General features: G+C 37.7%; 3 protein-coding genes and 1 long non-coding RNA gene across 28 annotated transcripts; 2 read left to right on the top strand and 2 right to left on the bottom strand.

Moving 5' to 3' along the window:
- Positions 1-892: 892 nt before the first annotated feature.
- Positions 893-11,970, top strand: LOC112775242 (chloroplastic group IIA intron splicing facilitator CRS1, chloroplastic). 5 transcript variants are annotated; one of them, XR_011877908.1, is made up of 10 exons: positions 893-1,267; positions 7,066-8,007; positions 8,584-9,067; positions 9,473-9,603; positions 10,019-10,369; positions 10,449-10,605; positions 10,697-10,985; positions 11,124-11,183; positions 11,296-11,349; positions 11,615-11,970. XR_011877908.1 is itself a non-coding variant. In XM_025818742.3 (10 exons), the coding sequence occupies exons 2-9, from the start codon at positions 7,087-7,089 to the stop codon at positions 11,344-11,346; spliced, it is 2,448 nt and encodes an 815-aa protein (XP_025674527.1). In that variant the 5' UTR covers positions 893-1,267; positions 7,066-7,086; the 3' UTR covers positions 11,347-11,349; positions 11,615-11,970. The 5 variants fall into 5 exon arrangements, 3 of the variants coding, with proteins under 3 accessions (XP_025674527.1, XP_025674525.1, XP_025674526.1); XR_011877907.1 differs by having other exon boundaries at positions 11,296-11,387; XM_025818742.3 differs by having other exon boundaries at positions 10,693-10,985.
- On the top strand, positions 6,029-6,829 carry LOC140182392 (uncharacterized). The gene is made up of 2 exons (XM_072228583.1): positions 6,029-6,479; positions 6,822-6,829. Exons 1-2 carry the CDS (start codon positions 6,029-6,031, stop codon positions 6,827-6,829), a joined length of 459 nt encoding a protein of 152 aa, XP_072084684.1.
- A 678-nt stretch (positions 11,971-12,648) lies between the features above and the next one.
- LOC140182057 (uncharacterized) lies at positions 12,649-13,307 on the bottom strand. Its single transcript, XR_011877909.1, has 2 exons — positions 13,147-13,307; positions 12,649-13,011 (listed from the first exon to the last, which is right to left on the bottom strand). It is a non-coding gene; the product is annotated as an uncharacterized lncRNA (long non-coding RNA).
- A 2,401-nt stretch (positions 13,308-15,708) lies between these two features.
- On the bottom strand, positions 15,709-24,309 carry LOC112775244 (protein ROOT PRIMORDIUM DEFECTIVE 1). 21 transcript variants are annotated; one of them, XM_072228074.1, is made up of 9 exons: positions 23,983-24,309; positions 22,381-23,536; positions 20,227-21,728; positions 19,921-20,067; positions 19,607-19,744; positions 18,885-19,175; positions 18,096-18,180; positions 16,577-16,642; positions 15,709-16,186 (listed from the first exon to the last, which is right to left on the bottom strand). In XM_072228074.1, exon 3 carries the CDS (start codon positions 21,606-21,608, stop codon positions 20,352-20,354), a length of 1,257 nt encoding a protein of 418 aa, XP_072084175.1. In that variant the 5' UTR covers positions 21,609-21,728; positions 22,381-23,536; positions 23,983-24,309; the 3' UTR covers positions 15,709-16,186; positions 16,577-16,642; positions 18,096-18,180; positions 18,885-19,175; positions 19,607-19,744; positions 19,921-20,067; positions 20,227-20,351. The 21 variants fall into 21 exon arrangements, with proteins under 21 accessions (XP_072084175.1, XP_072084176.1, XP_025674537.1 ...); XM_072228075.1 differs by lacking the exon at positions 18,096-18,180 and adding an exon at positions 16,426-16,494; XM_025818752.2 differs by having other exon boundaries at positions 18,885-19,182; positions 22,381-22,487; positions 23,983-24,261.
- Between the last annotated feature and the right edge of the window lie 246 nt (positions 24,310-24,555).

Below are 24,555 nucleotides of genomic sequence, written 5' to 3'. Positions count from 1 at the left end.
CCCCTTTTACAACACGTTTACTCTTCCTCTTCTTCCTCAATCAAAACGCAAACCATCAAGATTCAAGGGACATTCGAAACAAACTACTATGATTCTGCAGAAACGTTCCAACTCCTCGCGAAGAGTAGAAGAAATCAAGAAGAAAAGATACAAATCTCCATAAAAAATCACCAGAAAAAAGGAAGAAACATTATTCAAGGTACTGTTTTACTGTTCTTCTAGGTTTTTCTTCTAGATTGTCTCTGACATGTGCCTCATCCTTAACCAGCAAAACATTAAAAGATTTCAAGAAGAAATATACTGTCTCCCCCTGTTTTGGGTGTATTTCTGTAATCTTTTGGGTGTATTTCTATAATCCTTTATGTAACCGTTTGGGTGTATTTATGTAATCGTTTGGGTGTATTTCTGAAGTTCCATTATTTTCAAAACAATTTCAAAGCTTGATTTCAGAAACCATGAAAATCGAAAAAAAACGAAGCAAAGAGAGAACGCACGAAGGAGATCCAACAAATTTGGCAAGAAACTCGAAAAAAGAAACGAAATCTTTTGAAAAATGGAAGTTATATATTTGTGCGTTAATTGATCTGAATTGATTTAAAATTCTTTTAAAAAGGCGCGTAATATAAGTAGCACGTTTAATAGGTAAGTTTCGTTCAGACTTGTAAAGCTTGTAAATGCAAACACTTATATGTAGAGATTAATCTTTACGGAAAATCGAATCAAATTGGTCGGTTAAACCAATCCAACTGCAAATCGAATAGGCAAATAGTTCGCTTTATCATTCAAAACCGGCAATGATCATACCGCTTACGAATCACTGAATTTGCCGGTTGGTTTGAACCGGGACATGGCCGGTTTGAATAAAAGGACGTTGTTTGCGTTGTTATAATTTAAAAAGAAAAAGAAGAAGGAGACTTCGAGCCCCTACCCGGCTACCCCTTCTCCCTCAGTCCGTCTCATCCACTCAAACGAAGCTTTTCCAGTTTTCCTCCCCAAATCAGAGAGAAACCCTAGGTTACATGGTCTCCCCCACCGCTGCCGCCGTCCGTGGCGCTCAGGCACCAGTTTGTCCGCGCTTCTTCAGTTCTTCCTCATTCAACAATCGGAGCGTCACTGCTCGCCGTCAGTGGTCTTCGTCTTCCTCGAGCTCGTGGTCGAAGTCTCGAACAGTCCAAAGCCTCTCCGTCGTCCAACCCCTCTCCAACAGTTCAACCCGTCTGCTCTTCCTCGTGCTTCTGCCCCTCTGCTCAGACTGCTCAGAATGAAGGCAATGTCTTCATTTTTATTTTTTAATTATTCGTTCACTGTTCATGGTTCTTTTGTTTTCTGTTCTTCAGTTCTGCTTGTGCTACCCAAATTGAAATTTGAATTATTGAATGATTAGTTGATTTTAGTCCTGTGTTTTCGTTTTCTGTAGTGTATTGTCCTCACTCCTCTGTTTTCTTGCTTTGGATTGAATCATTGAATGATTAGTTTATTTTAGCTTACAGGGTAATCTTTGTTAACATTGTGCTGAAATCTTGCTAAAATTGTGAAGAGCTAAAAACTTTATTAATCTTCCATTCTTTATAAAGTTTGTTAAAGGTTGTCAGAGAAGAAGTAAATTATGCTAAAAATGTAATCTTTATTAAAATTATGATCAGTTTTTTCACTTTTTTGTCAGCAAAGAAGTAAATTGATCATGATCAGCCTTTTAATTCAATGAAGGAATATGATAGAGAGGCGCCTACTACTAACAGGTTTGGACTATGTTACAAAAGGAGAGGTAAGTAGAGGTCAAGTAGAAAGTGTTTTAGGAGTTGTTAGGATATCCAGCTGGCTGATAGGTTGTTATAAATAGCTAGGTTATAGTTAGTTGAGAGAATATAGTTTTTCTGTTGTGAATTCTGTTAGAAGTTGGAGAGAATCTCTCTCTCTCTCTGGGCTGGTAGTTCCAGCTGTGTAGAACCTTCTAGGGTGAGCTAATTGGCCCTCCCGGTGTATCAATAAAGCTTGATCATTCTGCTATTGCTAGTCCTATCAACTGGTATCAGGAGCTTGAGGATCCCGACGTTGAATGGTGCAATCGAGATCGAGGAAAATGGAGTCACGATTTGACACAATTGAATCGCGCATGGAGGAGATGTTCCGATCGATGCAGGAGACGCTACAGCGCTTCGATTCCCGAATAGATGCGTTCGAAAATCGCGCACCTAATCGGAATGAGCGTGGTTCACCGGGATCGCACCTGGCCGCAGGCTCATCGGCCGGAAGCCGCGGTGCGCCGGAGCAATGGCGAAAGCTGGAACTTCTGATCTTCCGCGGAGACGACGTGGTGGTTTGGGTTGAACGCATGGAGCAATTCTTCTTGCTGCGCACAGTGCCAGAGGAGGAATGGCTCACGGTCGCCACCTTTGCAATGGAAGGAAGGACATTCACGTGGTTCAGGTGGTGGGAGGCGACGGCGCCGGTGCTGCAGTGGCGGTTTTTCAGTGCGGCGCTGCTACGGCATTTTCAACCGGAATGGTTACAGAGCCCTTATCAAGCGCTGCTGAAGATGAAACAGACGAACTCAGTGCGGGACTATGTTGACCAGTTCGTGCTTCACGCGCGGCCCCTCCGCGGAATTGCGCCAGAATTGCTGATCGATCTCTTCTTGAACGGGCTGAAACCAGAAGTGGGGGAAGAATGTAAACTTTTCCCATACCAGTCAGTGGACGAGTTAATGGAACTGGCTTAGAAGGTCGAAAACCGCAACGCTGCCTTGCGAGGGGTATCGGGACGCGGTAAATCAATGGCTCCAAACTTCGCCGTTGCCAATTCAACCGCCGCCAAAGCGGTGCACCCTGCTACAGCGTCCAACTCTGCAGCAAGCAACAGCGTGGAGTCGACGATGGATCCCTTGCGACGGCGCGGATTGAGACATCTCAGCAACGAGGAATATAGAGCTAAGCGGGCCAAGGGGGAATGCTTCCTCTGTGACGAACCATACACTGCAGATCACAACTGCAGAATAGAGAGTTCAAGCTTTTAATCATGGAGCCAGACTTTGAAGCGGATTGGTTACAGCATGAGGTAGTCCCGAAAACAGGGGAACAGGGACAATTGGAGCTCAAATTCATGAGCTTGAGTGGACATCACAAGTCAATCAAAGCCTGGGCAGAGGTAAATGGCCGCCGTGTACGCGTTCTCATAGATTGTGGAGCTTCGGACAACTTCGCGACACCAGAGATTATCACCGAGTTGGGCCTGAGAATTGACAACACCCCTAAGTTCCAGGTCAGGGTAGCGGACAGTACCAATAAAGGGGGACAGGGAAGGTGGTTGGGTGTCACGCTCCAATTCAAGGAAGTGGCAATCAAGGAAGACTTCTTCATCTTCCCAACTGACGAAGCGGAATTTGTCTTGGGACTAGCGTGGCTAGATAAGTTGGGAGACGTTCTCGCAAACTTCAAAAAATCACGCCTTCGATTTCGGAATGGGGACAGCATGGTTACATTGCAGGGGGACCCGGAGCTGTGCTATGGAGGTATGCACCTTCAATCTGCAGTTTTATCCATTCAGGAAGGGGGAGAAGGATTTATGGTCCAGCTGTGGCCCATGGCCTTGCAAGCGGCTACGGTATCGCAGGTGCCGCAGGTAATCGAATCAGTGTTAGCTTCCCATGCTAAGGTGTTTCAGACACTACCAGGGCTGCCACCACATCGTTGCCATGATCATGCCATTCCACTTATAGAAGGAGCTTCAGTTCCGAATATAAGACCTTATCGTTACCCGCACCATCAGAAAGCAGTAATTGAACTAATGGTACGAGAAATGCTGGCCTCAGGGATAATTCGGCCAAGCTCCAACCCCTACGAGAGTTCGATATTGTTGATAAAGAAAAAGGACGGCAGCTGGAGATTTTGTGTCGATTATAGGGCGTTAAATGGTATTACGGTGCCGGATAAATTTCCTATTCCCGTCATTGATGAGCTACTCGATGAATTGGCGGGAGCTGCAGTTTTCTCTAAGCTGGATTTAAAATCGGGGTACCACCAAATTCTGATGAGGGACCAAGACATCCACAAGACCGTCTTCCGCACTCATGAGGGCCATTATGAGTTTCTAGCCATGCCCTTCGGCTTGACCAACGCCCCTAGCTCCTTCCAAGCCTTGATGAATGACATTCTTAAGCCTCTATTGCGGAAATTTGTCCTAGTCTTTTTCGATGATATCCTCATCTACAGTCAAGATATGGCTAGCCATGCCCTTCATCTCCAACAAGTTTTCCACATTTTAGTGGAGAACCAGCTGGTGTTGAATGAGAAGAAATGCACATTCGCAGTGAGCTCAGTGGAGTACTTGGGCCACATTATCTCGGCACAAGGGGTCTCGGTGGATCCTAACAAAACCACAGCGATGCTAGAGTGGCCGGTGCCTACGGACCAGCGAGCTTTACGGGGGGATTCTTGGGCCTTACTGGCTACTATAGGCGGTTTGTGCAAGGATATGGGGTAATCGCCAAGCCGTTAACGGAGTTGACAAAGCGAAATGTGTTTGAATGGAATGACAAGGCACAGGAGGCTTTCGAGAGATTGAAGAGGCTGATGGCAGACCTACCGACTCTAGCAGTTCCGGATTTCAATCAAGACTTTGTTTTGGAAACGGATCCATCGAGTGAGGGGTTGGGTGCGGTGCTGTCCCAGCAAGGCAGACCAATAGCATTCCTAAGCCAAGCACTATCTCCAAGGGCCCGACAAAAATCTGCATATGAGAGGGAGTTGATGGCCATTGTCTTCGCTGTCCAAAAGTGGCGGCATTACTTGTTGGGTCGCCATTTTATTGTTCTCACAGATCAGCGAAGTCTGAAGTTCCTCACGGACCAGCGACTCATGGACCCAACTTACTTGAAATGGACCACTAAATTGCTAGGCTTGGATTTTGAGATCCGATACCGGCCAGGCCTTGAGAATAAGGCAGCAGATGCGTGGTCACGGCAAATGATGGCAAGGGCAATTTCAGTAGTACATATGAACCTCTGGGAAACGGTGGAAGAGGAGGTGGCTCACGACCAAGAGCTACAAAAGATTGTGGTCGCCCTGCAGCAAGGGCTGGATGATTATCCGGGGTATTCCCTACACAAGGGTCGGCTGTTTTATCAAGGGAGAGCAGTGTTGCATGCAAATTCTTCTCAGATCCCACTTTTGCTGGCTGAGTCCCATGACAGCGGGGCGGGTGGACATTCAGGCTTCTTTCGAACCTATAAGCGGCTGACAGCAGCGGTTCATTGGCGCGGCATGAGGCAACGGATCAGGGATTACGTTGCGGGCTGCCACACTTGCCAGCAAAACAAGCATGCAGCGATGAAACCGGCAGGGCTGTTGCAGCCACTACCAGTTCCGGAGCGAGTTTGGGAGCACGTTACGATGGATTTTGTGGCGGCATTGCCAAAATCCAAAGGCATGGACACTATCCTAGTAGTGGTCGATCGGTTAACTAAATATGCTCACTTTATCCCCTTAGCCCATCCATTTTCAGCCAAGGAGGTGGCACTAGCCTTTATTAAAGAGGTAGTTAAACTACACGGGTTCCCCAAGTCAATCATATCGGATAGGGATAGGGTGTTCATGAGTAAGTTTTGGTCCGAACTGTTCCAAGCAGCAGCGACAAAATTGAAGTACAGCACGACATTTCATCCACAACCCGATGGCCAAACCGAGGTGGTGAATCGCTGTTTGGAGACTTATTTGCGGTGCTTTGTGGGGGGCTACCCGAAGAAATGGTTGGAGTGGCTACCATGGGCGGAGTTTTGGTTTAATACCTCCTACAATGCCTCAGCCCAAACAACTCCATTTCAAGCACTTTATGGGGTGCCGGCACCTATTCTTTTCCGAGGAGAGACGTTTCCATCGCATGTTGAGGAGGTGGCAGCATTGACTGCAGCCAGGGATGCGGTGTTGGCAGAGTTGAAGATGCACTTGGTGCAGGCTCAGCAGCGGATAGGCATCGAAGGGATGTCGAGTTCAAGCCGGGTGAGTGGGTTTATTTGAAAATGCAACCTTATCGGATGCGGACACTAGCGCGGAGGGTCAATGAAAAGCTAAGCCCTCGGTACTATGGACCGTTTGAAGTGGTTGAGAGGATAGGGGCAGTGGCATACAGGTTAGCCATGCCTCAAGGGTGCAGACTTCACCCGGTCTTCCATGTTAGAAAGTTGAAAAAGGCTGTCCCGCCGCAGCAGCAGGTACAGACGCTTCCACCAGGGCTGGCTGAGGATGGTGAGCTGGTGATGCAGCCATCCCAGATTGTGGCATCGCGAACCGCAGAGGATGGGGCCTTGGAGTATTTGGTGCGCTGGGTGGGCCTATCTCCTTGTGAGGACAGCTGGGAGCGAGCGGTGACATTGCGGGCCACCTTTCCGGAGCTCCACCTTGAGGACAAGGTGGTTGTCCAAGGGGGGAGTATTGATAGAGAGGCGCCTACTACTAACAGGTTTGGAGTATGTTACAAAAGGAGAGGTAAGTAAAGGTCAAGTAGAAGTGTTTTAGGAGTTGTTAGGATATCCAGCTGGCTGATAGGTTGTTATAAATAGCTAGGTTATAGTTAGTTGAGAGAATATAGTTTTTCTGTTGTGAATTCTGTTAGAAGTTGGAGAGAATCTCTCTCTCTCTGAGCTGGTAGTTCCAGTTGTGTAGAACCTTCTACGGTGAGCTAATTGGCCCTCCCGGTGTATCAATAAAGCTTGATCATTCTACTATTGCTAGTCCTATCAGAATATAAATTGAATTAACTCAAATATATGAAAATTTTGACTTTTGAGTTTATACTTTAAAAATCTTATAAGATTTTGGTTGATGTAGGGTTTTAAATTTGGATGATATTTGAACATTTATATCAGCCTATAATTATGTTTTAGTATATTTATTTATATTTTATTTATTATTTTATTATAAAACAGTTTTTTGGTTGAACCAACAGTTGAATCAGTTGGATCAGTAAACCAATAACTAGAATAGTTTGATTACTGGTTTGGTTTTCAGAACTTGGTTTTACTCGAAATAAAAATCTTGGGCTCACTTCTATTCCATGGCGCTGTTGTGACAGAAAACTTGCTAACACTGAATCATGTTCTTCCTTTCACTTCATCCTCATCTATCTCTCAACTCATCAACGCATTCATACTCTTACACTTGCATTTCCTCTTCATTCAACAACAACAATCAGAATCAGCATCACCATCACCATCCCAATTCCATTCCAATACCCAAAGACCCCAACAATTCTCATTATGATGCTTCCTCCATCACCATCAAAGTCAAAGCTCCAACACCTCCATGGATGAAGGGTCCCCTTCTTCTCCAACCTCATGATGTCCTTGACCTCTCTAAGCCCAAAAACAAGAGGCTCAGCAAGCGCCACATGGATAAAGAAGAAGAAGAATCTGAGTGTGTTGATAAGGCCCTCCATGGGAAAGAGGTCAGAGGGAAGAAGGTCATGAAGAGAATCGCCAGAAGGATTGAGAGACTTAGGAGAAATCGTAATTCAGCTGAGACCCAATTGAGTTCTTCTGCAAAAGAAGAAAGCTTTGGAGGGTATTTGGAGAAATTGGAGGAGAATGTTATGGTTAGGAGCAAGGAGAGAATGCCTTGGGAGAGGAATGTTTCTGTGATGGATTCTTCAGCAAAAGATAAAAACTTTGATGGGTATTTTGGTAAATTGGAGGAGAATGGCGATGATGATGAGGAGCAGGTTAGGAGGAGTAAGAGGAGAATGCCATGGGAGAAGGATGAGAAGAGTGTTTTGTTTGCAAGGTTGAAGAAGGAAAAGCCCGTGACTGCTGCTGATTTGGCTCTTGATGAAGTGCTTCTTAAGAGGCTTAGGAGTGAGGCTGCAAAGATGAGAATTTGGGTGAAGGTTAAGAAACTTGGTGTTACACAAGACGTTGTGGATGAAATCAAAAGGACTTGGAGGAACAATGAGCTTGCCATGCTTAAATTTGACATCCCCTTATGCAAGAATATGGATAGAGCTCGAGAAATTGTTGAGGTTAGGCCCTTGTCCTTAAATGTGGTCTTTACTTGTATATGAAGTATAATTTTTAAATCTTATAGTAGAATATCCAGTCTTCCATGTTAAATTGATTGCAATGATCATATTGCTGGATGTTAGAAACATTGTGTTAACATGTTTTGCTTGACTGACTGATAATGATGGAAAAGATGGGTAATCTTGGCTAAGCTCCCTGCTTCTGAAGTTTTTTTCTTTTCTTGGTTAGGCAATGTTTAGTTTAGTAGAATTTCCAATTTTGAGAGTTGAAGAGTTGAACCAAGGATTTTCCTAGTATACTTATAGATGTTCAAGAACGGAAATTGATGTGAGCAAGTTTGACTTGCAAGTAATTACTGACTTCTGATATTTCAAGGGAATGTGCTATAGCATTGCTATATGAAAGCAGGAAATATCTCTTATATGTGTAGTAATTGTATGAATCTTCTAGTATTAATGAGTCGTGTTTCACTTTTGGATAATTATTTCCATTATGTATTGTGTATGGTTCATTTTGTCATTGTTGTGCATCCATGTTATCTGATGGCTACATTAGTGTTTGCTCTGTGTGGATAGATGAAGACTGGTGGTTTGGTTGTTTGGAGTAGGAAGGATACTCATGTTGTATACCGAGGATGCAATTATCAGTTGACTTCTAGAAGTTCTCCAAAGGTTTATCTTCGCTATATTCATGGACAAACTAAAAGTCCTTATGAAACAAACATGGTGGAGTCAGTTAAATCCAACAATACTAGTGACATGCCAAGCCGGAATGGTAACAATAATGCTTCCACATCAACTTGCATTCAAGAAGTGCATTGCAGTGGATCATTGTATGAGAGGGAGACTGATAGATTATTGGATGACTTGGGACCTCGGTTTGTTGATTGGTGGTATCCCAAGCCACTTCCAATAGATGCTGATCTACTTCCAGAAGTGGTTCCTGGATTTAAGCCTCCATTTAGGCTGTGTCCACCTTATTCAAGTGCAAAAATTACTGATTATGAGTTAACATTCTTCAGGAAGCTTGCTAAACCTTTGCCAGTCCATTTTGTCCTTGGTATGCTCCTGGATGTTGGTGGTTTCTGGTCAATGATTTATTTTGCTATGCATGAAAATTATTCAACAGTGTGAGGAGCTATGTTCTATCATATGACTTAGGTTCTTAATCAAGCCACCTCGTTGATGTCAATTTTGATAGACCACCTAAATACATTAGTTGTTGATGCTATTATATTAACTAATCATACATAGAAAAGCAGTCTCTGTAATAAGAAGTAATTGCTTGAAGATTGATGAATCGAATCAATACATGTATATGAAAAATTGAAAATCATAAGTTGGCTGTCAACCAATATTAGCTCTCAGAAAGAAAATAAAGCTATATTCAAAAATACTTTCATGGTTATCGCTTTATCCATAAAGTCAATTAAATCATTTTGTGTGTTTAATATGAACTATGAAGGAAGGAACAGAAGACTTCAAGGCTTAGCTGCTGCTATCCTAAAGTTGTGGGAGAAGAGTCTTATTGCAAAAATTGCTATCAAGTTTGGAGTTCCAAATACTGAAAATGAATTGATGGCCAATGAACTAAAGGCAAGTTTGATAGACAATCTATTGTTCAGTATATGCAAGTTTCAAGACATCATAGACTAAATAGGTATATGTTGAGCTTGTGTCATTGATATTATGCATATAAGGCTATCTGTGTTTCATGGAGTTTGGTCTTATATATTGATTATACTGACTTGCTTTTGGGGAAAAACTGATCACTTTGGTTGTTCTCTCTTGTGAACTTGCTCAATATAATGGTAAGGGCTGTAATAATTCAATTTAGCTAAAATCATCCCTTGCACCAACTTAAAAAAAAACAATAATTTCATGATTAGCTTCTATATATGCCTAGTATTTGATAGTGGTGGAAGGGGCACTGGACTATCCTTTTACATTTTGTATATTAATTGTTTTGTATGAGAAACAAATGTGTATAACTTTGATATCTGCAATGCAGCTTCTAACCGGGGGAGTTACGTTGCTGCGTAACAAGTATTACATAATTCTCTACAGGGGAAACGATTTCCTTCCTAGCAATGTTGCATCTTTGGTGGAAGAGAGAGAATTGGAACTTAAAAGTTGCCAACTTTTTGAAGAAGTTGCACGGATGAGAGCAAATGAAGCCGTTTCTTCTAGTGATTATGCACAACAAGAAACAAGTACAAGTGGAAGTTTAACAGAATTTGAGGAAATCCAAACGAAGCTTGAGGATGTAAAAAATGGCAATGCAGATTTAAATGTTCAACTGGAAGCAGAAATATATAGATTGGAGAGGCAATTGAAAGAGCAACAGCGCAAAGCTTTGATTGTGAGACTCATTTTGTTAACTTTCTTTCCTTTTGCATTTATCTACTGGAACTTCTATAATAAACTTATTGATTCTGCAGATTAGCAAGAAAATAGAGAGATCAACAGAGGAACTAGCAAAGTTAGATGCTGCATGGACTCCTGCAGAGAAGGATGCAGACGTAGAAATCATGACTGATGAGGAGAGACAATGTTTCCGAAAGATAGGATTGAAGATGAGTGGTCTCTTAGTGCTTGGTAACGAAATTCCATCTGCATCTGTCTCTTTTCGCCAAAAAGCTTGTATTTTTTCGGTAAGAAAAAATTTATGCTAAACAAATACAGGTAGGCGTGGAATCTTTGATGGTGTATTGGAAGGCCTACACCAGCACTGGAAACACAGAGAAGTTGTAAAGGTCATCACAAAGCAGAGACTAATCAGTCGGGTCATATACACTGCGAAAATGCTGGAGACTGAGAGTGGTGGAATCTTGGTTTCAGTTGACAAACTCAAAGAGGGGCATGCAATCATTATCTACCGTGGTAAAAACTATAAAAGGCCTTCAGAAAAGGTAGCAAAAAATCTCCTAACCAAAAGAAAAGCATTGCAAAGATCTCTTGAAATGCAGAGACTCGGAGTAAGTTTTCTTTCTTTAGCATGTCATTAATCTCCTTGTTTTCATTGGAAATTCACATCCAAATACTTTATATGTTTTCCTTTCCCATTGTTTGGATTCCCTCTTTCATTTAGAGTGGTCTGTGTTCTATTGTTTCAGTCATTGAAGTTTTTTGCTCATCAGAAACAGCAAACTATCTCCGATTTGAAGCTAAAATTGGTAAATCCGAGTAATTATTCTTGAATTTTGCATTAATGTATGGAAGTATTAACAGTTAAAATTCCATGTTGGTGTCTTTTCCATTTAACGGACTGTACAATGACATTTGTAGGGTGAACTGCAGCAGAAAAAGGAAGCCAAGCAGCGCAAAACTGACAACTAATGCGTGCGTATCTATGCTGCCACAGTTTACATTGATAACTGGTAGAATGTATTTCATCACTTTCTGTATAAATGTAAAATTTATTATAGTCATTGTAATGAGTATATGTAAGTGGTTCCTATCTGATGGAAGCTTTAGTGGTGTTTTATGGCAAAATGTTGATAAAGTTGTCACTTTTATTTTCTCATCTCAGCCCAAATTGTTTTAAACTTATTCTTGGATAGTTCATTGTTTTGAACTTATTCTTTTATTTTCTGCATATGTCTAGGCTGTTAAGATATTGAGGGCTGATTATGAACCCTCGGATTTGAACATCCTCTATGCTGAAGGATCCTCAAATCATATAGCTCTCTTACTCGAGTTCTGCTGGAAAAATAGATCATGGAAAAAGGAAGAAAAGGCTTTCTTTACAACAAAGGTTGCAAGGCTACTAATTTTTGCTGAAAAGTCCGGATATTGTCTAGGAATTAGATTAGTTTTTTTCTAATATAGAATTGTAATTTTAAATGTTTATTTTAGAAATTGAATTTATTTTTTCTTAAATGTTTCATCCATATTTTATTATGTACATAATTCATATAAATTATGGAAGATTAATTTTTTAGTATTCTATTTTATTTTAAAGATTAACTTATTAATTTCTATTTTATTTTCTATTTTTTTTTTATATTTGAAAAGTATTAAGCCGTGTTTTAAAAGTGTAACGACATATTTTCACTTTTTGGCATGCTTTAAGAGGGTTTCTGTATATCCATTTTTTGGCATGTGTTAAAAGTGACTGTATGTCCACTTTTCGACGGTTATACATACAACCATATTTTTAAGTGTGCCAATAGATGAAAGCGTGGCAAAAAACAAAAGCGTGCCGATAGATCGACAAAAGCATGACGATAGAGCAATCGACACTTGCAAATGCAACCCTTCTAAAAACGTGCCGATAGCTAAAAAACCGTAGCGAAAAACTATTGGCACGCTTATTTGCACTTTTTGGCAACTTTAAAAGCGTAACGAAAAACTTATTTTTTTGTAGTGAACATAAATTGTTTTTAGAAGAAAAAATAAAATAACAAATAAAAATAAAATAAGAATTTAATAGTTTAAAACTTGTGAAGTAGAATTCCTACATCAATGACAAATCTTTTTTCTGTTTGGATATTTTGATATAATATAAGGATTTGATTATAAATATTTCAAATTATGAGAAAATCATTGAAATTGTCTGTAAATCGTAGAAACCTAATTGGAAACTCTAAACTATTAAAAAAGCGAGATTAAAAACATCTGCACATACAAGAGTAATTCTTGAATTAACTCAGTCTCTCAACCAAGAATAGGCATTTCCGAATAATAAAGCAATATAGTAGGCATCAAACAAAAAAGTGAATATGTACAGGTTCAATTCATCATGAGACCATAATATAAAGACGAGGTAAAGGAGTAAACCCTAAACCCTGATTGACAAGTTGGGAGTTAATGGCTCAACATTGATAAATTCAACTTATGAGACTAAGAATATGGTAGCAAAAAGAAATTGCATGTTGAGCTTTTGAATTAAAGGTTTATAGTTTTATGAGATTACCCCAGAAAGAAATTGATAAACATTTTGTCAGAATATATCATAAAAAATTGACTTCAAGCCACGAAGTGTAATGGATGGACAAGCCCCTAACAATTTGAAAATTTTATTTATTAGTTTCAAGTTGGGATTTGACATTTGAGTAAGGTTATATTTTGCAGAAAATAAAATGATTCCAAAATAGAGAATTCATGAAAGATGTTTAAGGTATTGGTTTTTTATACCTAAATATATTGAAGCAAGCATTTGGCACTTAGCGAAAATTGGAAGCTCTTTAGAACACACCACCAAAAGTTGGCAGCATCAGTTATTTGGTATGGATAGACAGACAAAATTCAAAATTTGAAATTCCAAGGTTTGAGTCGCCATTATAGATGCTGATATTCTAAACAAAGATAGACAATAAAACAAATCACACTAGAGAATCCATCACAAATATCAAAGCCAAAGGTAATAGAACCCTAATTGAGGCAATACGACATGTTTCCTACCCCGTATATATTGAAGTAAGAAACATTCATGGAAAAGTAGTTTTTCAGAACATTGTATAAAAAGTCAAGAAATTCTGTCATCAATTATGGATTGCTTGATCGGTACAAATGAGGTATATATGCCTACTCGGTGAGTTAACAAGGTCGTCAGCATACTAATTAGTAAAAGTTTTAACATTGAAAGACGTAAGAGTCCTCAAATTTTGAAATCCGAGGGTTTGAACCGCCATTATACATGTTGATATATTAAACAAAGACAATAAAACATCACATTAAAAAATCCAGTAAAAATATCAAAGGTATTAGAACCCTAATCGAGGGAATATGACAAGTTTCCATCCATATATGTAAGGAAGCAAGCAATGGAAACTTTCATGGAAAAGTAATTTTTCAGAACATAGTATAAAAAGTCAAAAAAATGTGTCATCTATTATGAATTGCTTCATGGATACAAATGAGGTATATGCCTATTCGATGAGGGAACAGGAAGATCAGCATACTAATTGGTAAAAGTTTTAACATTGAAAGACGTAAGATTTGTTAACTCCAATAATATTCTCATTATAAGAGTTCTTATGCATATTCATATTGAATCAAGCAATTGGCACGTAGCAAAAAGTGAAGTTTTTTCAAAACACAAAAAAGGTTGATAGCATCAGTTATTTAAAAAGGGATTTACAGAACCCCAAATTTTAAAAATTGAAATTACAGGGTTCGAACCACTATTATAGATGTCAGAACACTATAAAAAAAAATTAAACAGTGAAAACTTCCATGGAAAAATAGTTTTGTCAAAACACTGTATAAAAAGTCATGAAAATTTGTGTATTGTAATTCTAATATGGATACAAATTAGGCATATAAATTGGTTAGGGAACAAGGAATATAGCATACAAATTGGTGATAGTTTTAAAATTGAAATAAGAACGGGTCAATACTCATTCCATTAGAAGACACAAAGCCATTATGGGAGGTTTGTTGCACCCACTAGACAGTTGCATTTGAGTCTAACAATTTAAAAAGATCTATATGCTAACGAATGTTATGCAGGCTCTATAAAATGTGATTATTTGATGGTTCATACACTCGACCAAATTGGTGATATGATCAGATTTCAATGTGCATAGGCTAAGTTTACAAATTGATTAATGACTATAATAAAAAGTAAATTAGATTAAAGGGATACTATTTTTTAATAATGAAAAAGTTGCTAGCAATTATGTCCCATTGTATTGTTTAGGGTCAACTATCTCTATTTGCCGTGTCCAGTAAGATGTTATTGGGAAGTATCACAAGTAAGGTGTTGGGAATACTTTTTAAGTTAAATGACCAGAAGCTTATCATGAACACAACAACAAAAAAATAGTCATATTTAGATCTAGACCAGTTCAGGTTGAACAAAAAATGTCTAAAAATGAAATAGCATATCTATTTACACGGTGTGACTATAAAAATTTCGTTGGGACCATGTAATGCCAGTCGATGAAATTATAAGATGTACTTTGTTACAAATCATGCTGTAAGAATTCTTTTATACTATTTTAAAAGTAAATTAGTTGAGATATGAAGTTCTATGGTAAGGATCCATAAGCGGATAATGTAAAGTCAATTTATTTTTAGATTAAAATAGATACCATGACAACATCACAAATAACAAATGGACTCTGAAATCCTCAATTTGAATAACTAATTTAAAATGAATATCAAAACAGATCATAAAGTAAAATTGTCACTTATGAAAATTGTTTTTGTATTATACTCAAAATGCAAATAAATATTTGAGCGCAGCATACTTAGTTTTACAATGCATTATATGAGGAAGGAAAAAGAGTTACTACAGTTTTTTTTTAACTACAAACATTACTATTTAATAACTAAATTTAGTGGGTAAACTAAATGCATAACTTTATCTTAACTAGATTGAAAATATGTGTCTAAGACTACCATTTAATGAACCTTTTAGAAATATATGATTCCAAGACTACCATTCAACTAACATAGAAATATAGTTAGAGTGACAATGTGTATTTATCTTTTAGACGTATACCAATAAAAAGATGACATTAATAAAACATATTCACTTTAGTTTTCATTGGGATGCATAATGGGATAATATACTTACTGGTGCTTTTCATAAAGAAAATCTTTTTGGTAATCTGAAAGTTACACATAAGGTGACCCGAATGTAAGTAGCAAAGATAAAGAATGATAAAAAAAAAAAAGGCATTCTCCACTACATACTCTAGGAGTAATGACATGACCAGCAGTTAATAACCAAAAGTTAAAAGGGTTGGATTCGATAAATTTCACATAACATTATTAATTTTTAAATTTCAGAATACATTAATGTACATATTGCCAATATTAATGACAAGCTTATTTTTACTGTTGTACTTCTACTTTAAATCCTAGATAGAATGCAACAAAAAATAATCAGATTATATGTAGAAAATATTTTACTCTAATTGAATATAAGAAACAGTGTAGCAAGAGAAGCAACCTAACCATGGCAAGGTTGAAATAATGAGGTAATCCTTGCTTAGTTTTCGAGAAAAGAGCAAATTTCCAGGTTTAACATCTCTATGAACAACTCCCGATATTTAACAGAATTTCAAATTTAGTGTAAGATTGCATGTAATATTCTTCATCCATATTAGACTCTGAAATTAAAAGGGAAAAAATCGCTTCTTTTTGTAAGCAGGCATGGGCTCTAAACAGGCAACAAGCATACCATCTACTGAAGCTGAACTATATCAATTTCTCTTTTCAAAACCTACATATGGGAAGGAAAACTTAATTAAATCCATCAAACACAAATCCTAAAGTTAATAGAATAATAGGAATATTCTCATAAGTCATAATCAAATCAATTTGAAATCAATAAAAAAGAATTTTTGTTGCCCTTTTCCAAAACCAAAGATAAGAAAAGAAAAACTAGCTTTGCTAAAATTGAAGTCCAAAGAAGTCTAGGGATACTTTTAACAGCTAACTAGCTTTATTAAGAAAGTTTACCAAAAACTTCATGTCCTGAGCTAAATTCATTTGAATGGACCTTCAAACTTTATTATGAAGCTTTTACCTCTACATCATGAAAATTGAAAATGAAAAAAAAAAAAAGCTTGGACTGTAACTTAAGTATAACACAGTATCATGTCGTACTTACCCAATGCTTAAGCAAGCATAATCTGCTCATTATTTAAATGGTTTTCATGAGCATTATTGTGTGGACCTGCAAAATCAAATGCATTATAGCATCAATTTCTCAAAGACCATTATGCAATACATGGTAGTAACAAGAATGGTTGCATTGGAACAATTGATTCCATTAAAAATTGAAAACTGAGTGGAATATGTATGAACCAGATTTGATTGTCACCATAAATATCAACACTTTCTGCTACCATTATGCAAGAAACAGACAACCTTTCCTTTCTCATTTTCTCAAGACAACAATCATAATTGCAAATGCATATTGCAAGCACATAATTAGTATGGAACATGTGCTATTTACATTTTATTGCAAGATTTTTTCAATCAGTCTTTCTTCTGGCGCAGTAAATAGTGCCATAATAATTTGAAGTCCCACAAATAGGCATGCATATTAATCTCATTCTAATCAAGCATAACACAGTTATAAACAAAATCCCAAGTCATGAACTTATCCCTGTTCACTAGGTAAGTTGAATTTGTATTCATAATCCATATAACCCACATCCAAATATGAAAGGTTTATTTTGATGGATATGGTAGTTGGGAAAATTAATTAGGAATCAATACGGGTGGGTGAGGTTTAATAAGCATGGTGGCAATGAAATAATAAGAATGCTTCCTTGGTATAAAAAGTTAAAAACACCTGTGGAGAGGGAGATTGCATGGATACGAGAAGCAGACACGTCACAAGGGCAAGGTGGAAGGAACTCTCAGGGGGTTTTGGACTTTTGGTCATATGGTCATATGTACTCTGAGCAAGGGCAATTTCAGAATTGGCTTTTTATGTTTTAATGTTGTGTATGTAGGTCCGTCGTGACATTTATCAAATGATGCTCTTGGTTTGGTAATGATAAGAGAGAGCCAATAACGGGTAACAAACCTTAGGATTTTTATTCTCCAAGAACACCTATGTCCAAAAGTGACAATAGATCTTTACTCCAAATATACAACAAATTTCGAAAAGCAATTTATAGTATCAAATTTGGAGTATGCCACCACAGATGATACAATGTTTTTTCAACTTTTTTTTATTAATTTACTTTTTATTATTATAATTATTGTCCAGGTAATAAACCACAACAACTAGGCTTAATTCGTATGCAAGGAAATGTATCTCACCAAAGCTACAATTCTACAAATATAGTCTGATATCTTGGGCTTGCAGCTAGGAATAATTATAGAGTTTAAAATGATGAGCCTGATGCAGAGAAGAATGGTAGTAGTAGGAACTAGGAAGGTATAATCATTTTGTGTAGGAGTAAAAAATTTAGAAAATTTCATTGGAGATAATTTCCCCTTTTCGCACATTAACATGACCCACCAACTTATATAATATTTTTGTATTTTAATATATAAATATTAGCATAACCTAAGGGACTATTGTCAAACTGACTACCGACCACCAAGCGCATTTGAAATGGTAATCTACATAAGGGTGCTTAGGATTTTGACAACTCATTTTTTTGACTTACCCATGATACTCTAATTTCTAGCTTTAACATGCTGAACCAGATTTCAATCAATTTCATGAAACCGAGCCTCATATGCTATGCACATCTGTAACGTCGTACCAGAATAAACACTTATAATGAAGAAAACAAACCAAAAGAAGTTAATGTATACCATTTAGATTTTCAATAGGATTTATGGAGTTAATACTCAATTTGATCCTTGAACTTATACGCGAGTCTCTATTTAGTCCCCAAAGTTTATAAACGTGCTTCATATTAGTCCCTGAAACGATTTTTAGTATAAAAACGTTAATAGAGCGCTGTTATAGACTATAAGATGTCACGTAAAAACTTGTAAAATGATGCAGTTTTGGTTTTGGCATTTAAATAACTCAAACAGTATCGTATCACTTACTTTGTCAGGTAAAATTTTAATAAACACCATTTACGATGTTGTTTTTGGGTTATTTGAGTGTCAAAACTAAAACGACATCATTTCACAAAGTTTAGTGTGGCATCCGGCTGTTCACGACAGTGTTCCGTTAACGTTTGTACGTTGAAAATTGTTTCAAGGACTAACATGAGTTATGTTCATAAAGTTTCGGGACTAAATAAAGGCAATTGAAACTTTAGAGACTAAATTGAAACTTGCATGCAAGTTCAGGACCAAATTGAGTATTATCTCGGATTTATGTGGTAATTACTTTCATCTATAAATTAAATAATCCTAAATTCTAAACAGTTGCTACCAGGTTAGTATATACGCACATCTAAATCTTTATTTTATTTATAAATTACTAACAACTTTACCTTTTATAAAACACATCAAGTTTCTCTCCCAGTATGACAGTCTCTTCCAATTTTGATGCATGCAGAGACAGAGGACTTTTTAGAGCGCTCAATAGACACCCAATCTCAAAATAGCAACCATCACAATGAAACAAGACCCGTTTTATGAAGTTGTGAAAGTGTAAATAGCATTCACCAATTGGACCAAGCATAAATCGGGATTTGAAGATGTATGCAGACGTGCAGTGATGGTGGTTTCTAGAGTTGATGCTAATTCCCTCGATATGAACGGAGTTCCTTCCAAGTCATTTTCTGGAAACTTAAAATGAATGTCAGCTGAGACATTCAAAATCTTTTATTTTGAAAGACCCGTGTGTTAGGTGGTGATGCAATACCATCAATGATGAGATCCCATATGGGGGGGAAGTCAATACTGAAGTGCTTTTAGTTGAGGTGGTAATGAATAAATGCCACAAACTAAAGCTAGACTATTTCTTTTGGTTACAGTTGGGCCATTTTAAATTATAAACAATTTCAACTATGATGAATTTTTTATGATTGATCTACTATGCACTTAACATAATTATATTAGGATAATTGGTAATGGTAATAATTATAATTTACATAAATCTCTAATAAGAGACGAGAACAAACTCCCCCAACACCACGACACTTCTAAATTATAATATTCATAATAAAACTAGTCATAAAGGAAAGGTAGTCGCAAGAGACCAGCATCAAACCTTAGTCATGGTCCTTGCACGCACAACGGGCTTGTCATATATATCCTTGCCATCCCACTCGGAAAAGAAATTGGTTCCTTCATAGCTTCGTCTGGCAGCCTCCCTTGATGGAAGCATCATTTGACCCAAATCCGAAAGCTAATCAAATTTCCACAAGAAGAAAAAGTTAGAAACAGATCAAGCCAGCGGTGACTAGTAGAATTATGGCTGCTGAAAAATACAGAAACATTAATCTCATCAGAAGGCACTGGCAGCAATATTATACAACCCTTTGATGGCCATTGCTATCATGACATTGAATAATAAACTCATACCTTCACGCAGAAAGGGTCAGCTCCTTGGAGGGAAATGTGGATGAACAAGCATTCATGATAGTTAGTTGTTTCTTCCCAGTCTCCCATAAGGACATTGCTCGGAAGCAGCAGCAGCAACAACCACCTTTTTCCACTAGGGGCAGTCAACTACACAAAGATTGTCCTTTTATAAATCATATATGAGTTTACACCATTTGTATTTAAACCTCTTTTAGATGCATTAGGATGTTTAAAGTGCATAGGCACATAAACAGAACAACAAAAGCAGAATAAAAAGTTTACATTAGGATACAACTAAGAACTAACCATTTTGCAGCAAGAAACTACCTCCTTATCCACACCTGAATGATTTTGGTCCATTAATCATGAAATCACTAATCATGCAAAAAATTCTCACATAGCCTCTGCAACCTTCTCCATAGTCCATAATATCAAAATGACCTCTTCTCCTCACAACTCTCCAAGAATGGAATCACCCAATCTCCTTCTCTTTTAACTCCTCCATCCGCTTTACATACCACACTATTACCCCCTTTACTCGGTTCATCAAAATCTACCATTTGTTTTGTCTTCCTATGCCGCAACAACACAAGCTCCAACATGTTCCTCCGAGTAGTGTAAACAGGATTAGGCTCAATCAAACTCCCCTTCCTATACGCCTCCCTAAGAATAACAGTCTGAGTTTTTCCCTTTGTGGATATGTAGAATATCCCAGGGTGCTTCAGCAACAACTCGCGCAAATTAACCTCGATTACGAAATCTCTGCGAAAATGCACCAAATTATCAACATGAACCATCTTCTCGACAGTCATGCTCAAAAGCTCGTGAAGAACCGCAACAGCTCTCTTCTCATACCGATCAATACTGCCCGAGTTTCTAACCCTTATGGCCTCTTTGCTCTCATAAGGCTTAGTATAAGGAAGCCTCTGCCAATTCTTCAATCTCTCTCTAAATCCTTTCTCAATCTTGAAACCTGTTGGGAGGTTAATTGGGAATGCAAACTTGGTCTCAAACTCACTCAACCATTTTTCAGTGTATTCTTTTTTCCTCCATTTCTCAACCTCAGCAACAACCCCAAATTCACCATTTTCACGAACCAATTGCACAACCTCCAAGCCAACCAACCTGAACTCATCACTATGCTTTCCCAAAATTGAGTCTCGGAAATCATCAGGCAAACCAAGCTCCCTTTTAATCATCCTCAAAGCGTGAACACGAAGTGTGCCATTCACTGACATCATCAGAAGCTTCTTCACCCTCTTCACAACCTCCAACTCATTGTTCCTCACAACAACACGTTCCATTAGGACCAGCTCCTTCATTTTCCTTGTGACCCTGCAACACAGGTTCTTCTTTACAGGGTGAAGGAACACCTCAAAAATGTGTGGGTACTTGCGGAGGAAGGAGCCAATAGGGACGTTGAGTCCGAGGATGTTCCTCCAGCGGGACATGAGCTGCAGGGAAACGAAGGTTCCACGCTTCCGGGAAGACATGAAGGTGTGGATTCCAAGGATGAGTCTGAACTTGGACATGCAGGTTACAAGGTTATCAAGGTGAGTGTCTCGAACCCTGTTTTCTAAACGGGTTTGTGCAGAGATCATTGGTTTCTTCCATCTTCTTTGGAGAAAGAGGAAAGGGGTGAAAGGGTGAGAGTTTTGGTGTCTAAAGAAGCTTGACAATAGGTTCATGTCCTTTACTTGAGCGATCGGATTTGAAATAGCACAATGGCTTAAAATGATGCTTCTTATTTTTGGTACTTAGCTTGTGATGGCCTTCTCTCGAGTGTCGCCAACATAGCTAAGAAAATCCTAATGAATGTGGGAGAAAATAATAATTGCAGTCATATTTCACCAGACTCAGAATTAAAATACCAAATTGAGCATATAGTTAATGATTGATAAAAAGACACAAAAAACATTAGGTTGGGGTGCCAATGAAAATTTTATCAACAGCATAACACCTGAATTTGGAACAGAACCAAAACTTAAAACATGATGGTGAATATCATTTTAGCAACACAGGTATAATGAATTTGAGGCATAATTAAAATCAAAATCCTTATCCAAAAGGACTGTAAGGCGAGAGTTGAATATGAGGCATAATGAATGGATTCTAGAGCATTACTAGAAACGCAATGTTAGACCTAATAAAAAATAACTACTAAATCTACCAATTAACAAACAAATGAAAAACCTAAATTTCAAAACTAAATACTTAATCAGCCAATAAACTACCTAATTAAAATAATAAATGTTAAAACTAACTAATAAATCATCTAATAAACTACCTGATTAAAAACCTAAATTTAAAACTAATAAATCAGCCAATTAAAAACCAATTCTACTTATCTAAAATTTAAAAACCTAAATCAACTAATTACTATTAATAAATTAATTAATTATGTAAAGAAAAGCTAAAGATTGAACTCACTGGAGTGAAGACAGGGAAGTAGGAACTCACCACTCATAGAAGCGATGATGAGACGACCACGACGTGAATGAGCGAGCAGAGATGCTGCCTACTTCTGCTTGTAGCCTTGGCCCTCGTGCATAGTTGGCAGAACCGAACTGGTGATCAAATTGGTCAAACTACTAGATCACTGGTTCAATCGATAGATCACAGGTTGACCGATATACACCATTAATTTTCGTTTTAAGTTTTCCTCTATTTTGACTTTTTTTTTCAATGTATAATTTATATTTTTAACTAAATACTTGCCATTTCTTTTGAGATTGAATAAAGAAGAGTTTGGATTGGGTTTTGAAAATATCAAAGTTCTGAAAATCGGACCGATCATCGAACCGCTATAGTCACTGGTTTACTGGTGCACTGGTCTAACTGGTTCAACCGTGGTCCAACCGGAAAAACCATTTATAATAAAATAATAAATAAATTATAAATAAACTCTTTAAAACATAATTATAGTAATATAAACTTTAAAATATCTTCTAAATTTAAAGAATACATAAATTATCATCAACCAAAATCTTAAGATCTTTAAAAAAAATATAAACTCCAAATATGAAGGAGTACACATATTATCATTATGTTAAAAACAGCACTGACAAGAATTGAAGGAGTACTATATTATTATACATAGAGTTCATCCAGTAACGATTAATATTAGTATGCACTAACGTACCAGCCTTACAATTTACAAAGACTGAAAGAGATCCATCCTAATTGGATGAAAGTGTTTTTCATTCAATAGCAATTACACTTATGAACAAAAACCACATCAGAAGAACAAAAAATGGAGTTATCTTACGCTAATAAGTCTGTACTTAGGCTCATACTTCTTAGCATTCTCAACAGTTATAAATCAAACCAAAACTAGTGAATTTGTCCCCTCCAAAATGGGTGTGAAACTTGAACAAAAACGCAGTGTGGGGGTCCTTAACATCATAGTTTCTAGCAAACTTCTTCTTAAGCTCATCCTTCATATTCCAAACACAATACCATTAAAAATCCTAGAATAAAAGCTCTAATTTTCGCAGCCCAGGCAGAAGCAGTCTATTTCCAGCATTCAAAGGACAACAAGATAGAAACACAAAGCAGCACATCGCCAGCAGCATATCACAAAACACAAAACAGCAGCAGAACAGAGCAGCCAGACCTAATCAATTTATAAGTTATCAAAATCTAAAAAACAACACAACAACCTAATAAGGCAACACACACTAACAGTAGCTCTCAAAGGATAAATTCAATAAAAAATTATCCATTACCAGAGATCAATAAATCTATCCATTAAAATTCAAAAACAGCATACTCCATTTACTCAGATTCCAAATTCAAAACACTGATCATAACAAAACAGCAGCATAAGTGCATAACAACAGCAACAGCTTAACAAGTCACTAATCACAAATTCCACTAAGCAGCATAACAATTAACACTGATCAGTGATCAGTTACTGACGACGGCATAACAAGTAACACTGAGCAGCATAACAAGTAACAACAACAGCAGCATTACAAATAATTATCGGAAATCACAAATCACAAATTCAACCACAAACCAGTAAATCAACAGAAATTAGTAAATCACACTTTCACTAACCTTTCACTGACAGCAGGAAGACGACGGCGAGACGACGAAGACACGACGGCCAGACGACGGAGACACCACGGCGCACCAGCTGGAGGCCTCGAGCAGCGATTTCACCTGGGAGAGGACGACGTGCCGAGCTAGAAGGGGGAGACGCCGCGGAGAAGGGAGAAGGAGGAGGCCACGGAGACGCCGACACAGACGGAAGGCGGCGGCGGTTCTGTCCAGGAAGTTGGATTTTTGGGTTGGGAAGGAGCTAGGGCTTGCTGGGGGTTAACGAGTGGGGTGGGTGGGTTATTTTTTTTTTAATCCTTTTAAAAACAGATTTTTTTTAAAACTAGAAAAAAATAATTTTATGTTTGGATATAAAATACAATAAATATTTTTTAAGTAGAGAATTTATTAAAATATTGTTAAAAAATTAACTATATCATTTTATACTTTTATTACGCTAAACTTCTTAGTAGAAGTTAAAGTTGTTATATGATTAGATTTATGTCAATTGATATTTTTATATTTTTTTTACGATGTTTTCATACTTTATTATTTTTTAAAAATTATATTTGATGCATAAAATTGCATTTC

Source organism: Arachis hypogaea, chromosome 19, assembly GCF_003086295.3.
Source record: "Arachis hypogaea cultivar Tifrunner chromosome 19, arahy.Tifrunner.gnm2.J5K5, whole genome shotgun sequence".
In the NCBI taxonomy this organism is placed as follows: Eukaryota; Viridiplantae; Streptophyta; class Magnoliopsida; order Fabales; family Fabaceae; genus Arachis; species Arachis hypogaea.
Note: the sequence above shows the minus strand (reverse complement) of the source record. Positions and strands in the feature narration are given on the sequence as shown.

What these genes read in the sequence shown, in the direction of transcription:
- LOC140182392 (XM_072228583.1), top strand. Translation starts at nt 6,029, where the DNA reads ATGCGGACACTAGCGCGGAGGGTCAATGAAAAGCTAAGCCCTCGGTAC.
- LOC112775244 (XM_072228074.1), bottom strand. Translation starts at nt 21,608, where the DNA reads ATGAACCTATTGTCAAGCTTCTTTAGACACCAAAACTCTCACCCTTTC.
- LOC112775242 (XM_025818742.3), top strand. Translation starts at nt 7,087, where the DNA reads ATGTTCTTCCTTTCACTTCATCCTCATCTATCTCTCAACTCATCAACG. An exon ending in GAGCTCGAGAAATTGTTGAG is followed by an intron (nt 8,008 to 8,583) that starts GTTAGGCCCTTG and finishes CTGTGTGGATAG; the next exon opens with ATGAAGACTGGTGGTTTGGT. An exon ending in CCGATTTGAAGCTAAAATTG is followed by an intron (nt 11,184 to 11,295) that starts GTAAATCCGAGT and finishes TGACATTTGTAG; the next exon opens with GGTGAACTGCAGCAGAAAAA.